The following is a 14,807-nucleotide window of genomic DNA, read 5'->3' as shown; positions in this document are numbered from 1 at the left end:
GGAACATAATGTTATGTTAACATTACAAGTTCCTTACTTGAGTGTATTTACAGCTGAAGGCCTACGTAAGATTTGCACTGTAGAATTTGTATGTGCACCCCTTGCCTACACATCAACAAAAGAAAAACTGAAGTTACTCAGCTTAAAGCATCTGCTTCTGTGTTCATTCTGCATCCATGCTAACCCTGGCAGCTTTCACTTAGGATCCTCCCTCTCTGCTAGAAGTGATTAGATTTCCCTGCTTAGAACACTGCTAGCTTTATTTTTATGTTCTGCCCCAGTGCTATGTGTTCCTGCCATTTTCTGTAGAAGCTGCATTTGCTGGCAGAAATTTATCTGCCATGATGCATCTAAATTTTTGTTCCTGATGAGTCCAGCTTGAACATTATGGTAACCTTGTGGTTGTGACAGGTGAGTAAATTCAGCTAGAAAATCTGATTCTTTTAGGACAGAATCCTACTCTGAAAAACATTACAGAAGACAGAAATATTTGGTTTAGTTTGAGGAGTCAGGATTTGGGGAGAAGGGGAAAGACAGTTTCAAAGATAAAACATTGCAAGACACCTTTTGTTAAAACAAGTGAAAAGGCAATTAATTTTGCATGCTATTTTTCTAACTAAACATAAATGACTGCCCATCCACTCTCCTCCCAGTTTATCACAACAACCATCACTATAGCAGTTTGAATGGAATATATGAGTAAAGGTAGTCTACCTATGCACTGATCAGTCTCCATATCTGCTGGAAGGGTGTAGGATTTCTTGCACATACCCATGTTAGAGAAAAAACTCTTCAAACGGAAATGATGAAACTTAAGGTCTTGGAGTGCATAGTCCTTCATCAGTGCAGCTGCATTTCTTAAAGCACGGAAATGTGAAATGATGGCTTGGTGGCAGAGAAGAGCAAAGGCACAACTTAGAAACCAAACACACAACCTCGGAATCAAAACCACGTTGTTCTGGCTTTCACACCGACAGTAAATGAAGGACAGCTTGGAAGGAGCCTTGTTCAAGCAACTGTGTCTCATTGAATGATGTGGCAGGGACAAAGGCACAGCATCAGAAGTGAATCTAAACCATCTGTTAAATGTCATCATGCACAAAATGTGTTACTGCATTAGCTTCAGATCCAGATTCACATTCTGGCTGGGATAATAAATAAAGAGTAGAAAAATCTTAAGCTAACAGAACAGCAATACTAATCTTAATAAAAAATGGTACACAATTAATCACCCTGTGCAGAGAAAAGCCAAAAAGGGGTGAGCAGACAGGTACTATGCCTGCTGTCCAGGGTTTTGCAAAAACAGATTTCAAAAACCCTATGGAGGACCCAGAGCTGGAAGAGCTGATCAGGACCAAGTTACCTAGCAAAGAAAAATAAACTTCTTGTGGCACTAGGAAAAATTCTGAATTCCTCAGATCAAGGTAACGCCACTGCTATTTGAAGCACAAAACCAAGAACTCAAGACCTGAAGACGATCACTTTTATAACAGTTTTATTCAAGTCTGTGTGCTCTAGTGTTGAGACAAGGCCTAGATCAGCATTACACTGTAATACAATAATTTTAGCCATTGAACCAAGCCTGCTTGGCATCCTTGGTTTACAATTTACAGTACATCCAAAAAAAGAGCAAAGAGAAAAGAAATCCCAAAACGCCAACAACTTTCATTAGCTCTTTGCTTCATTTAAATATTGTTCTATAACATAAAATAATTTAATACAAAAAAGAACTGTAATCCAAATACACATAATACATTGACACAGAACAGAGGAAAGATACAGTAGATTATGCACAAGAGTATTCAGTTGATGTGTTACCTACAGTGAAACAAACTGGACATTAATATAATTTAACTATTTAAGCCCAAGAGGGTCAGAGGCAACAAGTCCGGGTCACAAATAAAGCTTTTTAAAAAATAATGCAATCTTCTTTTCCTCTAAGCTTACTGCTGTACAGAAGTTAAAGGAAGGCTCCAACAAATCACTTAATTTGACAACATTTCATCACACAAACAAGAAAAACTTGCTGGCCTCTGTTATTTTACTCAACTTTGGGGTACATTACCACTTGCTAATGTTAACTGCTTTCATTGCAGGTTCTTCAGGCAAAACATACCTTCAGGTGTTACTTCCATAGCAACAGACTTTTGAACACCATGAACAGAAGAGAAGACATACAGAGGTCTCCAAAACCAGACTGAAATACTTAAGTTGTAAGATGAATTCCAGTTCTGCAGAGTTTGGAGTTCCTTATGAAGTACCCAACACCCTCCACACAGTGATTTCAACACAAGCAGGAACTATCCCATATCTCAAAAGAACAGACGTGGGGGCATGATCTTACACTAGAATAATCTACTCACCTGGTTCTTCAGATTTACAGCATTGTACCTAGGAAAGTCAGGTCACTGATTTTTGCATCTGGCTTTAAATAGAAGCAGGAGCAGATCCACAATTAATAAGGCAAAAGAAAGGAGTAGCTTATAAAAAGAGGAAGGAAATACATTCTCTGGCTGAGAAATTCTTGGACTTTCAAAGCCACAGAAGAGACATTGTTAAAAGCACAGGTATTTTCCCTGATTTTTGCACCACTGTTGCCCTGCCCACTCCATATAAGCTTCTCAACTTAAGTCAGGCAAAATATATCAGATATTTCCAGCTTGTCCTGAATTTATGACAAAGAAATCACATATACCAGCACGAAGTGCTGTGCCAACAGCTGACAAACAAGAACCCTAGAACTCTAGTAACAGTAGTGGATGTTGATCACTGCTGAACTTGTCCGGTCTGTCCACCAGCCTGGAGGGATGCATTTTTAAAATGAGAAAAATACCTGAGAGAAGGTCTCAGGTTAAACTGACAGTTGCACATACAACCTCCGTGCACCACTTACTGCCCCTTTACAGCTAGTAGCCTGCTAATGCAGAAGCCGTTGCTCCTTCTTCCTGTATCAGAAAACATTCCAAAGCTTACCCTGTTTATGGTAAGACTTAGCAGTCAAATAGGCATGGCATGTGCAGTCATGGAAAGGCCACAAGAGTCAGCAATCAAACCAGCATTTACCCAGAGGCTTGTGAAGAAACTCCTTCCTCAGGTAAACTGACTCTTTCCTCTGACAATCCAAGTACGGAGCCTGGTCCTTCACCATTAATTTCTACAGGACAATCCCTCCATTTAGATTAAAGGAGCTTTGCTGAATTGGGGTCTTGTGCATTTTGACCCACAGATACATTCCACTGACTTCAGTGATGCTTAAGTATGTGATGAAGAGCTTTCATAAATTGAGGCCTCTTCCCTTCTAACTTAAAAGTTAATTGCCCTAAATACAAACTTTTACTACTAGATCTTCTTGGCTCTATGTGGTTTCTTATTGTAATTGCCAAATATAAGGGGCACTGGTGCCTACTGACTTTAAGTGGATCTAGGTATATTCTCCACTTTGAATTTAGTCATCTCCCAAAGAGACCTATGTTGCACAAGAATGGATTTTACTCTGCAAAGAGCACTGGCCAAACTCAACCATTCAACTGGCAAACACTTGTATACTTCCTTTTTTCCTCCCCCCCACCCCCCGGCTTTGTTCTTTACAGTCTAGGACTTCTGGATGTTATGTTTGTCAAGATAACCTCAACAACAGAGCAATGGCAGAACTGATGCAGTAACATCTGCTTGAGATGCAGTGTGAAAAGTCAGCTCAGAGGTATTAGCTGCCCTATTCAGATACACATGCTAACCCTGTTGACATTGTAAGAGCTGCTCAATAAAGCATGCAAGACAGAACAACCACCCTACTATGAATATGTGGGCAACAAGGTGAGGGTGTCGAGGGTGACAAGTCATTTTGCAACACAGACTGGGCCTGGGAGAAAACACATTACCCAAGTTTATAAGTGGCCACATCCAAGTAACCCAAGTTGAGAAGTGGCCACACCCACAAATTCCAGAAGAACCCGAGGAAGAAGCTCAGTTCTCCTCCAGATGTAGCTAAAACTGAAGCAGCTCAGCGTGCAACCGAGTTATGCCAAACAGTAATCAGAGGCCAGGTTTCTTCTGAAACTCCGTGAGGAGAAACCAAGTACAAGGGTTCCCAAAAAACTTGTTCATGTACATACTGAAATCTTCCGTTAGCAGCATTCTTATCAATGAAGCTTGGAAAAACACCAGCATGTCTTCCTGCTCCATTATAACCTCTACTGCTAAGAGACTGAGACACAAAAGCATCAGGACATGGCTAGAACAATGTTTCTTTTTTTCTCAGACCCATATATCTCTCCAAGACAAGGAGGTTAGCTTTATCCAACCTCAACATCTGCTCTTGAGAAAAGGCTAAATTGGAACAATCAAGGTAGAACAGGGAGACAGTGTCAATCACTCACACAGCATATATAAAATGCATTATTCTGGTCTTATTGGTTGGCTGGGGTTTCAGTGAACAACTTTTGAACACAATATAGGTTCTCATTAGCTATCCTAGAAGCTAAAATTTGAGCATGGACAAGATCCTAGTGAAGTATTTCTGAATAATGAAGGGCCTTTTTTCCCCACAACATGATTATTTTTCAAATAATTTATTTTAAGGAAATAAAACTTTGGCATTCCTCCTGCAGATTTGTTCTAAGCCCCATTTTGCTAGCTGTGCATCCATCTGACCCATCAGCTACAGACCTAACAGTAGCCCACTTCAAACTGAGCTTATAAATCCATTATACTAACCACTAAAAAATGTGTCATGGTTTCTTAATATTAGCTGTATTGGGCTGTCTGAACATTATTAGCATTCAGGTACAATAAGGACTGTATTAGGATCTGATGTTAGGAAAATAACACTGCAAATACAGGGAAACAATCAAGATTGTGTGTAGGTCCACTTTAAATGCACATGAGATTATTTAAAAAAACCCACCTTGTTTTCAAAAAACAGACCTTCACTTTTAAAAGCAATAGTGACCAACATGAAATCATCATCTTCTGGTCTATGGACAATCAGCTCTTCCACAGCTCAGAAACCATCAAGAAAAATGCCCCACCTTGTCGTTTATTGTTTATTTTGGAGACATATGTAGTAAAATCAAGTATAATCTTAATTTAGGAAACTGAATTACTGGTTTTATTTTTTTGATTAGAAATTAGCATGTTAAAAAGCCAAATACAAGTGTTTGCTTCTGTCCTCCCATCATTCCAGCCTCAACTGCCTACCTAGAGCAGTTCTTACCAAAACTTATGCTTTCTTCCCATTACATCTCTACAAATGAGGTAGCTCAGGGGAAAATAAAAGAAACCAACCAGAGATTAAGTAACTACACATTCCCCTCAAATCCTTCTTTAGGGCCCAACTTACCTACAATGCCATGAAATTACCAAGCAGCTAGTATCCCTCTGTACTCTGACTGCTTATTACATTAAGAAGGATAATTTTACTCTTTTATTTGTTATTTCCTGCAAACCTTCACTTTCACTTCTCCCAGTTGTGTCTTATGCTTCTAACTTGGAAACATTTTAGGTCAAAGCACACCTAAAACATGTATTTGTTTCTGTCTTAGGTCCCCAAGTACTATGGTAACAATAATTAATAACCGATAAAGATGAGATAGGGGCAGAATGCTAACTGAGAGATAAGGAGAGCCAGGGATAGTGTACTTCTTTCCATAGGGGTGTATGAACATCAATAAATGGGAGGACATGAAATATTTACTGTGCTGGTATTTGGCCTGATGTGCGATGAAGAACACTACAGTACTGAAAGCTACAACCAGGAGTTCTCTCCAAAAAACAACCTCAGGCCCTAGCAAGGAGGCATGTGAGATAGAAGGCACCTAGGAATACAGGATACACCTAACACACACATATTTCACAGGTTTAAAAAAAAAAAACAACCCACCCAACAAAACACACCAAAAAACGCAAAAACCAAACAGTCCAAGAAGCCATTCTCAGTAGGAAGATTGTGTTCCTGGTCCATTTAGTATCAAAATAAAAAATATTTTTTGACACGTGTAGAGAAGCAAATAAAATGTGTTTCTTGTATACAAACATTGACAAAATGCTGCAGACTTTCCAGTTGCAAAAAAGGGAGATCCTTATTAGAGAGGAACACCAATAATTCTGGTAGCTACATCAGACCCACCACTCAGTCACCAGTGGCAAATTACCTTTTAATCAAGCACACACACCTATTCGGTGGGAAAGTGGGAAAGACTATTTTTAACATACAAAAATAAAGCTGATGTAGGTCATTTCAGAAGCTGTATTCATCTCTAACCAATAGCAAAGCTGCTCAAAAAAGCTGAGCATGAGAAAAAACAAAAGCAAATGCACATTTTAACGGCAGCATGTGACTTTATACTAGCGTGTTCAACAGAGGGAGCAGCAGAATAAGCCATAAAGGCATTTCCATACTGCCTTGTGAAACTGTGAAAGTAGGGCTGAGGAAACAACAAACAAGTGCTTCTTAAGACTCTTTTGTTTGTTAACCACAAAAAAAAAGGGAAAATGTAAACCACAAACCGGATTGGAAATGAAGAAAAAGATTAAAATTTGGTTAAAAATTGTTTCTGTCCGGCTAGATACAATACCACTGGCTGTGCAAACCACCATATTCTAATCTTACACTAAAAAACTTAACAGAAAAACATAGAAAGGCATTCTTGCCCTAAGATATCTTAACTATATGATCAAGCAAAGGTTTATGAAGTCTGAAAGTTATCCTCTGTGACAGCATGAATGTGTTTTGGTTCTTTGCATGTACATGCTGTATTTATTGCTTGTTTGCAAATATATTTTAACACATGTCTATCCCCTCACTCTTAATGTCCAGTTTTACCTAAATTATAGCCTTAAGGGAGTTATAAATATGGAATTTAAGCAGCCTTTCTGCAGCAACAGGATAAGGATCAGAAATCTTCATTTCCAAATATAAACATCCTTGTTTCATACTGAAAAATGTGAAGTCAAAAGGAGGACCTGTATATCTCTGTGCAAGACGTAAGCCTCTTTATTTGCCACAGAGTTGGCAAGAGTTCTTGAGAATACTTCCAAAACACATGGAAAAGGTTAGAAAGGAATAAGCACATCTTCCAAGAAGAAAGGTTTCAGAAAAACCCAAAAGAAACAAAACCATTAATATTAGCTTAAAATTACTTACAAAAGTAACAGTCTATCATCGAATTTTGGGATACAGTATTAGGTTTGGTTCCATACATCTAATGGGACTCCAGCTCCCATATTCATCCCACAGAGATGAATTAAGTTTCAAATAAAAGTTAAGCTCAAGATAGAAAGGTGACTCAAGATGGGAGGTTTCCTGTCATTTTCTATTTAACAGAAAACTGCAGATGGCAAAGACCTTTCTTTACTTGACCATTACTGCCTCACCTTCAACTGAATGAGAGGTATCCGGTTTCATGACAAATCGAAGTAACATCTTTATGCAGTATTGTCCATAAAGTCTTAATGTAACAGCATGCTATGAAGAGGAAGGCAACTACTCCCATTCCTAGAGGTACAGAAAAATACTTCATCATAAAAGCATGCCAAACCAGAACAGGTGTTTCCACATCAATAATGTAAAATTCACTTTGAAAACACTCTTTTTGTTAGAAAACCATTACAAAAAAAATATTTTCACTGAGGTTCCCTGCGCCATACTGAATATCAACCCATGGCAGTAATAATTTGAAGGAAAAAATAACACCTATAAAAAGTTACATTTGTAGCTCTGGAAAGGATTGAAAGGAGATAAGACCTACTTGCTGGCAAAACAGAGCATTGTGCAGTCCATAGGAAGCAACAGTATTAGAAAAAAATCTGTAACTAATATCACTTTAGTTTTGACACAAAAGCCTTCTTCTCTCTACCTGTCCCACACTCAAGTTCTGTGAAACCAGTAGAAATTTATCAAAAAACCTGTAATTTTTTGCACTGGTTGCTATGACTGTGTTTCCCCTCGAATTTTACAGGAAAAACAAACAGGCTACAAGGATAGCACATTTTGAAGGGCTGGCAAAATTTTTTCTATTTCCTAAATTAGCACATCAATTACATAAATTAGTGATACATACTGCCAGCTGACTATTTAAAAAAAGTTTCCTGACTAGAAAAATTTCTCTCAGCAACAACATTACTACTATTACTATTAGTTAAAAAATTTGTCACTTCCTCTTTGTGAGCCCTGTAATTACTTTAACAAATTTTACCCCATTCTTTTATCATTACTTTTGAGACTGCTCATTGATTTTGTGTTCTCATGGTTGGTTTTTTTCTGAGAAAATGAGAAAAAGATAAGTGCAACTTATTCAGATATTTAGAAAACAATACATTTATTACAAATTCTTATAGCAAGATTTTCACCATCTTCCTTTAACACTGCTAGAAAGGTATGTCAATCAACAGTATTCTGAAACTTTTGTCTCCCTGACAAATGGGAATACTAGTAACGAGTAGAAAAAAACATTTGTGAGCTGACAGTCTTATATCTTCTCAGTATCTAGAGGACTACAGTGAAGCATCCTCTGGAGATTTGGAGCACCTCAGCTCCCACAGCTGGCAAGGAAAAAGCCCAACAGAATAAGAATGGTGAGAAATCAAGCCAGGATGAGATAGATGAATACAGGGAGAGGTTACCAGCTAGCTTAAATATGCACACAGCCTCTGGGCCTCAGGACACCAGTTGCAACAGCTTTTGGGATGCATAAGGTGAAACACCTGACAACTCTTTGCCTTGAGAACTCCCTCTGCCCATCAGAGAATATCCCACCACCTCCTAAAGCCAACAGCTTTGTTTCTACAACAGACTCCTCTTGCCCAGTACCTCAGGTTAGCCACAGGCTCCCACCTGGAAGACAGTTATGGGTTGATGCTCAAAGACTACCTCATTTTATTTCACATGCTAGATTCAGTGAAGATAACTGCATCCAAGGAGTGTTCAAAAAAGAAACAAACACCAAACATTATGCTTCTACCTAGTCTTTCTGGCAGCTTTGTAATAGAGAATATCTAGGTTGGAAACCCTGATCTGGATCCTTGACTCCTTGTCATCTGTCCTACCCAGTTCCTTTGATGTAGCAATGTCCATTTGATGTTAGAGAAGATGCTCTTCAGAGCAAAATACTTCTAATAGGTGAGCCACACACCACTTTCACCAAGTGGTTATCTAAAACGGAGAAAGGGGGAAGGGGTTTTGACACTCCATCCTCAACTTTCCTAAGCAAAAGAGGTGACTGAACAACTTGGCTTTACAGCTGTCTTGCCTGTTGGGGACTTGACAGAAACCTTACAGTTCACTTGGTGAAAGCAACTGGCCAACTATCAGAAAGTTTAGTGGGCTGAGTTAAAACAATGTGACCTAGAAAGGTAACCTCCCATTCAACACAAGTAAATGGATTTTAAAGACTCCTATTTGAATTGAACTACTCCAGGTGATGACTTTGTAGAGCAAATGATGCTTCCTATGACATTTGTAATGATACTTTTTGGATAGAATACATTACATTTCAGAACAACTGATCCAGTTTTGTTTCAAACTTTTTAAAATGGTAAAGGAGACTATAAAAAGTAGACAGTTTTAATCTCCTGCTTTTAAGTCCCTCTAACAGCCTCTGACTGGGCTTTCCTTGAGATTGTTCCGATAGCACAATCAGAATTAACCATCTGTTTGAGTGGGTTTTGCCTTTTTAATTTAATTCCCTGGATCACAAACTGAGTTTTCAGAAACAGAAAGCAAAAGGATGAATGCTTAAGAAATCAATAATGCTAAAGGTCTACATTTAACAAAAGTGTCAGAAACGTTAAGGATTCTTTTTAAAGTATCTTAGCCCCACCATCAGAATACCTTGCCTACACAGTCAATAATCTATCCAGCTTCAGCAGTTAGTGTAGCACCATTAAGGCTACCTCCAGAGCATTCAATGGGGAAGGCAGCAAAAAGTAATTCTGCCATTAAACATGTTTCATGGAATGTGATAAACAAGAAATGTGTGACCTTCCTACACAAAAACATATTGTACTTGCTTGGAAAAAAGGGTGCACCTGACTAATGGCAACATGCTGGTTTCAGCCCTCAAACAGAATTAAAAAACCTTAAGTACAGTACTTCCCCACACATGCTGGTTTTTAACATCAGATTATAAACATCTAAACACACAGGTTCTGTGTGCTGACAGCTGTGAGAAAGTATTCTGCTACACTGCCTTCGCAGCAGGACTGGACTGCCCTAACAGGTTGAGCACTGTGTTGGCAGCACTGTCAAATCGGTTATTTGTAACCAAATGGTCAATAGCTTAGCAAAATGAGCACAGATCTGTACAAAAAGAGTGAACAGATATGCTGTACCCTGCAAAAAAGCAGACTACCTTATCACACTCGTATAAAGGCCACATCCCTTGTTTATAATGCCAAAACTGGGGAAGAGAAGCTCTCATTAAAGCCGATAAGATATACCTGCAGAGGCACAGACACACAGTCTCTGCACAGAAAACTGTGAGCACAGGCACACCCTATTTGTGTGACTTCCTCCAAGACAGGGGTCTGTTCTTGCTCCAGAGTTAGGAGTTTTTACTTATTTGAACAATAATAAGGTTTTACACGTCTATAGTGTCTTTCACTCCAAGATTTCAAAGGACTTTATATCTATTACATATGTCCCAACCCCTCTCCCTGTGAGGTAGGTATTATTCCTATTATTTACAGATGGGGAAATTCAGGCACAGAGGTTACATTATTTGCCCAAGGTCACACAGTGAGTCTGTGACAAAATAAAACAGAATCCAGATGTTCTGATTCCTGTTTGCACAATCCAACTACTAACAAGCCTCAGTTTTAAAAGAGCCTTAAACAACTATCAGTGTGCATAAGAACAGTCTTGGGTTTCAAGGGCCACTCCTAAAAAGTGTAACAAAGGAGGAAAAACAGGAAGGAAAAAAAAAAAGAGGGAACACAGAACTTCTGCACACCAACACAGCTTTGAAGAAAGAGTCCCTGCTAATTCCCTTCCCAAAGCTGAGGCAGCTTGACTATGAGCCTGTGATACAGGGGGTGGGAAAAGGAGGCTGATGGAACCAAAGTTTGAAACAAAAAAGCAAGCTAAACAGCCATACCACAAGCCTTCATCTTTTTGAAAGCACAGGGTCATAGAAAAATAGGGCTGAGAAGGACCTCAAGAGATCACTGAAGTCCATCCAACCTGCCTTGAAGCCAAGATCAACTACACCTACTCGTTCCCAAAAGTCTAGTCAGTCTGTTCTCAAAGACCTCCATCAGTGGAGATGCCATGCCCTTCCTCTGCAGTCTGTTCCACCTTGCACTATCACATGAGCAAAGGAGGACAGGCGAGTCTAAGATAGCTACTTCTGCTCCTTCAGTGGGGGGTACCATGATTCCCAGACCTATCTAATGATCTGAATACATTTCAGAGAAGGTAGTCTCCAGATATTTACTTGATTCCATCCTGGATTTCCTGGGAAAACATCAAACACTAGTGTCTGCTGTAGTGTAATATTTGAGCTTTGAAAATACTGATTAATACCAGGATAGATACCAATATACTTACTGCAAGTGCCAAATCCTACAAGGTCAGTAACAAAGACTTTGATATGATAATTTTAGCTCATTGCAGATTCAAACTGCAATTAGAGGGCAGGGAAGACTACAGAAAAACCCCACAGCAAAAGTCAGCAGCTCAGAGTTGCCAAGTTTCATCCAACTGCAGACAAAAATCAGGCAGTCGAACAACACATCTTCAGCAGAGGCAGCACCTCTGTAGCATCCCTCCATCTCATCTGTCTTCAAAGTGCATTCTCAGTGCAAAAAGTAGGATTGAATTTAGAGGGGCTCACTATCCCCAGTGGATTTCATACTAAGACCAGAATTCTTGCTTGAGTTCATATGCTGCAGCTTTGTGTGTGTTAAGTTCACTTCTGCATAGCGGAATGGTGCTGTCCTGACTCTGCCCCTCAGCATCTATGTCCAACAGTGTCCGCTCCTCTACAGGAAGACCCACCTGGAGAGGAAGCAGTGCAGGCAGTCCAGGTCTCTCTTCTACAGTGCTGCTGCTACTAGCAAAACAAGAGTCCAGATTGCTTGGAGTATCAGTACTTGAACTGTTGGCAGAAGATTCACCCTTGGCATTGCTGGGTGACACAAACCACCAGGGATCAAGCCGCTGCCGACTGGCTGCAGGACGTGGCCGGGGCAGGAACTCCAATGTCTTGGGTCTTTCCAGTGTGGGGTCCTGCTGTGCATTCCATCGTCTCGGGGTTGGAGGAAAAACAAGGTTGGGGTCTGGCAGGCGAGGGACCTCATTGGGATCTCTACTTGGACTAGGTGTTTTTAATACACCTATCCAAAACAGAGAATGTAAGAGAAGAGGGAAACATGTTAGATGTCACTGCTAAATGGTTCCAACAGATCTTAGTCTATTGTATGTACACTGTGAAAATATTTTCAAAGCAGAAAGCCTCCATTCAGAATCTACAAACTCCGTATCTTCAAGATTACACCAATCTGAAGTGAGTAACTGGCTTCTTCATCCCCACACTGTTCTCAACACATTGCAAGACACCTGCTTCACTGACCTAGTACAAGCAGCAAGTTTCGTTCATTCTCTCATTTGCTTGCTTCAATTTTCAGACTGGAGAGCATGGATTTGACCTCCTACCAGAGGTGAGGACTCTCCAAATCCTTCAGAGTGCACAATAGCCATTAACAGCTTGAATGGATCAGGGAGACACTTGCACAGCAGGATATGTGACACCCATTTGCAGCGAGCAGGACCAACTTCCTGGAAGAGCCATTTAACACTACCTACTGTGGATGTTTCCTGGTTTGTTTTCGTTTAAGGGTGAGGGATGATGTTTGGTTTTTTTGTTTTGCCTTTTTTATAAACACAACATAACTTTTAAATTTTCATGAATACCATTTTAATGAGTATTCTCTGCTGCACTAACCCACATTTTACTGCAGACTGCCATTCAACAGACAACCTCACATCTTGTTTTACCATTGGGAAAAGTCTGATTGAATCACATTTTAATTTATTATTCTAGTGCTTTTTTTCCCCCTCTGAATTACTAGGGCAAGAAAACAGAAAAGCATTTTTTAAGTTATCAAGTCACAGCCACTCCTAAAGACTGCAACAGCGAGAACACTACCTACCCAGGAAGGTCCCCCTTGCCTGCAAAGGAATAACAGCAACAGTGGCACAGTCCCAAACTGTTTAGAGATCCAGTTTTCACTGCCTTAAGATCAGAATTTACTCTGAAATTTAACAGCAATACAAACAAGTGTATAAAAGCAGTGGAGATAGAACCCCAAGGAACCACTAAAAATGCGCAATATTTGTACTTTGGTACCATCCTTGTCTAAGAAACAATACTATGGTCTGCCTCACAGCACAGGGGAGCAGAGAGAGTTCCCTAGCGCAGATATTCTGGAACAGAGACCGTTACTGCATTATTCTGTTCATTATTTGTGTCAAGAGAGCATCCATAAGATCTTCTTGTGGGCTGGCCATCACAATGGATGCTGTATAAGCAACATATTTACTTCCTAACAGGTAATTATACTGTTTGGGTCTTTATTCTGAAGAGAAAAAGGAAGATGGCTGAAAACCTACCTGCTCCCAGTGCTCCAGTTAAACAGCTACTGGAAGGGCATCCACTGGTTGGGCACCCATTCACAACTAGTCCACTCCCTTTGATGGCCCCATCAGAAGGTGTGCGCCTGTGCCCACTTTGCTGGGTGTGGGAAGAGACCGTCACATGTGTGGGAGTCAGGGACTGGTTGGGGTCTTGTTTGAACCTCTCGATCTGGACATTGACTAGTGGGTTGGTAATGGCTGGCAAGGGAGCCTTGACTGTCACTGGGCTGACAGGCATTTCATACACCACAATCTCATCACTGTCTGAGCGCAGCAGGGACCGGGTGGAATTACATTCGGAAATGGAAGACAGGGAAAGAAGGGTGAGGGATGTGGATGGCTCGCCTAGCAACAACATGGGATCCTCTTTCTTGAAGATCTTTCGGGAAGGTGGACTAGTGCTCCTGCGTGGGCGTCCAGCTCGCTGGAAAATGCTGTCACGCTTCTTCTTCTCTTCCTTGGGTGCCTCTGGCTCCTCCTCAATCAGCAGCTGACACTTCCCTGCTTCTAACAGATCAAAACCCAGGCCTGCAGCAGCCAGCACTGCTCCACAGCCAAGCAATGCAACCTCACATCGCTTGTGGTGGGAGCCACTACGTTTGAGGCTGTTGGTGGGTGTCAGCTGCGGGGTACTAGTAGCAGAGTTCACAGGGGTGGACTCCTCATTGGCATCACTAGAAGGGCCATCCCAGTCCTCATTCTTCTGAAATGGGATGCAGAGGTACGACTGATTGTGCCCAGGTGAAGGGTGCACTTTGCCCTCTCCATTAAGACATTCACTGTCTTCATCATCTGGAAAGCAAATTAAAACAGACTTTGTATGGATGTAACATTTTCACTGGAAAATTTCACTGTCTTACAAATACACATAAAATTAGCTTCTCCTTAGATGCTGCAACTGTCCATATCGCAAGCATCATTCACCAACTGCCAAATACTCACAAGCTATTGTCTCCAAAGCAGATAGGCTGAGACAAGTGACTGGAAACACTATCAAAGTGGAAAAAATTAGTGACACATTAGTCTATTTGGGATCAACTGCAGAACAGCGTTTCAGAACCAGTCTACACTTCAGTCACTTCTAGAGTAAATATATATGTTTGGGAGCGAGAAGCAAAATGTAGGAAAATTATAAGGATCTCTCCTTGCAAGTGAAGGTGTAACCATCATTAACAGG

At 40.4% G+C, this 14,807-nt stretch overlaps 1 protein-coding gene across 7 annotated transcripts in view; it reads right to left on the bottom strand.

Moving 5' to 3' along the window:
- Positions 1 to 1,478: 1,478 nt before the first annotated feature.
- MAP3K9 (mitogen-activated protein kinase kinase kinase 9) overlaps positions 1,479 to 14,807 on the bottom strand; it is a 63,851-nt gene continuing 50,522 nt past the window's right edge. For 5 of the 7 annotated variants that reach the window (XM_074867986.1, XM_074867980.1, XM_074867983.1 and 2 more), the window contains 2 exons: positions 13,607 to 14,422; positions 1,479 to 12,330 (listed from right to left, as the gene is read on the bottom strand). In XM_074867986.1, the coding sequence (XP_074724087.1) occupies positions 11,849 to 12,330; positions 13,607 to 14,422 (1,298 nt within the window). In that variant the 3' untranslated portion in view covers positions 1,479 to 11,848. The remainder of the gene's footprint in view (positions 12,331 to 13,606; positions 14,423 to 14,807) is intronic. The other 2 variants (XR_012628875.1, XM_074867982.1) reach the window with 2 other exon arrangements.

The sequence above is a fragment of the Strix uralensis genome, chromosome 4, assembly GCF_047716275.1.
Source record: "Strix uralensis isolate ZFMK-TIS-50842 chromosome 4, bStrUra1, whole genome shotgun sequence".
Classification (NCBI taxonomy): domain Eukaryota; kingdom Metazoa; phylum Chordata; class Aves; order Strigiformes; family Strigidae; genus Strix; species Strix uralensis.
This window is presented reverse-complemented; position numbering and strand designations above follow the sequence as displayed.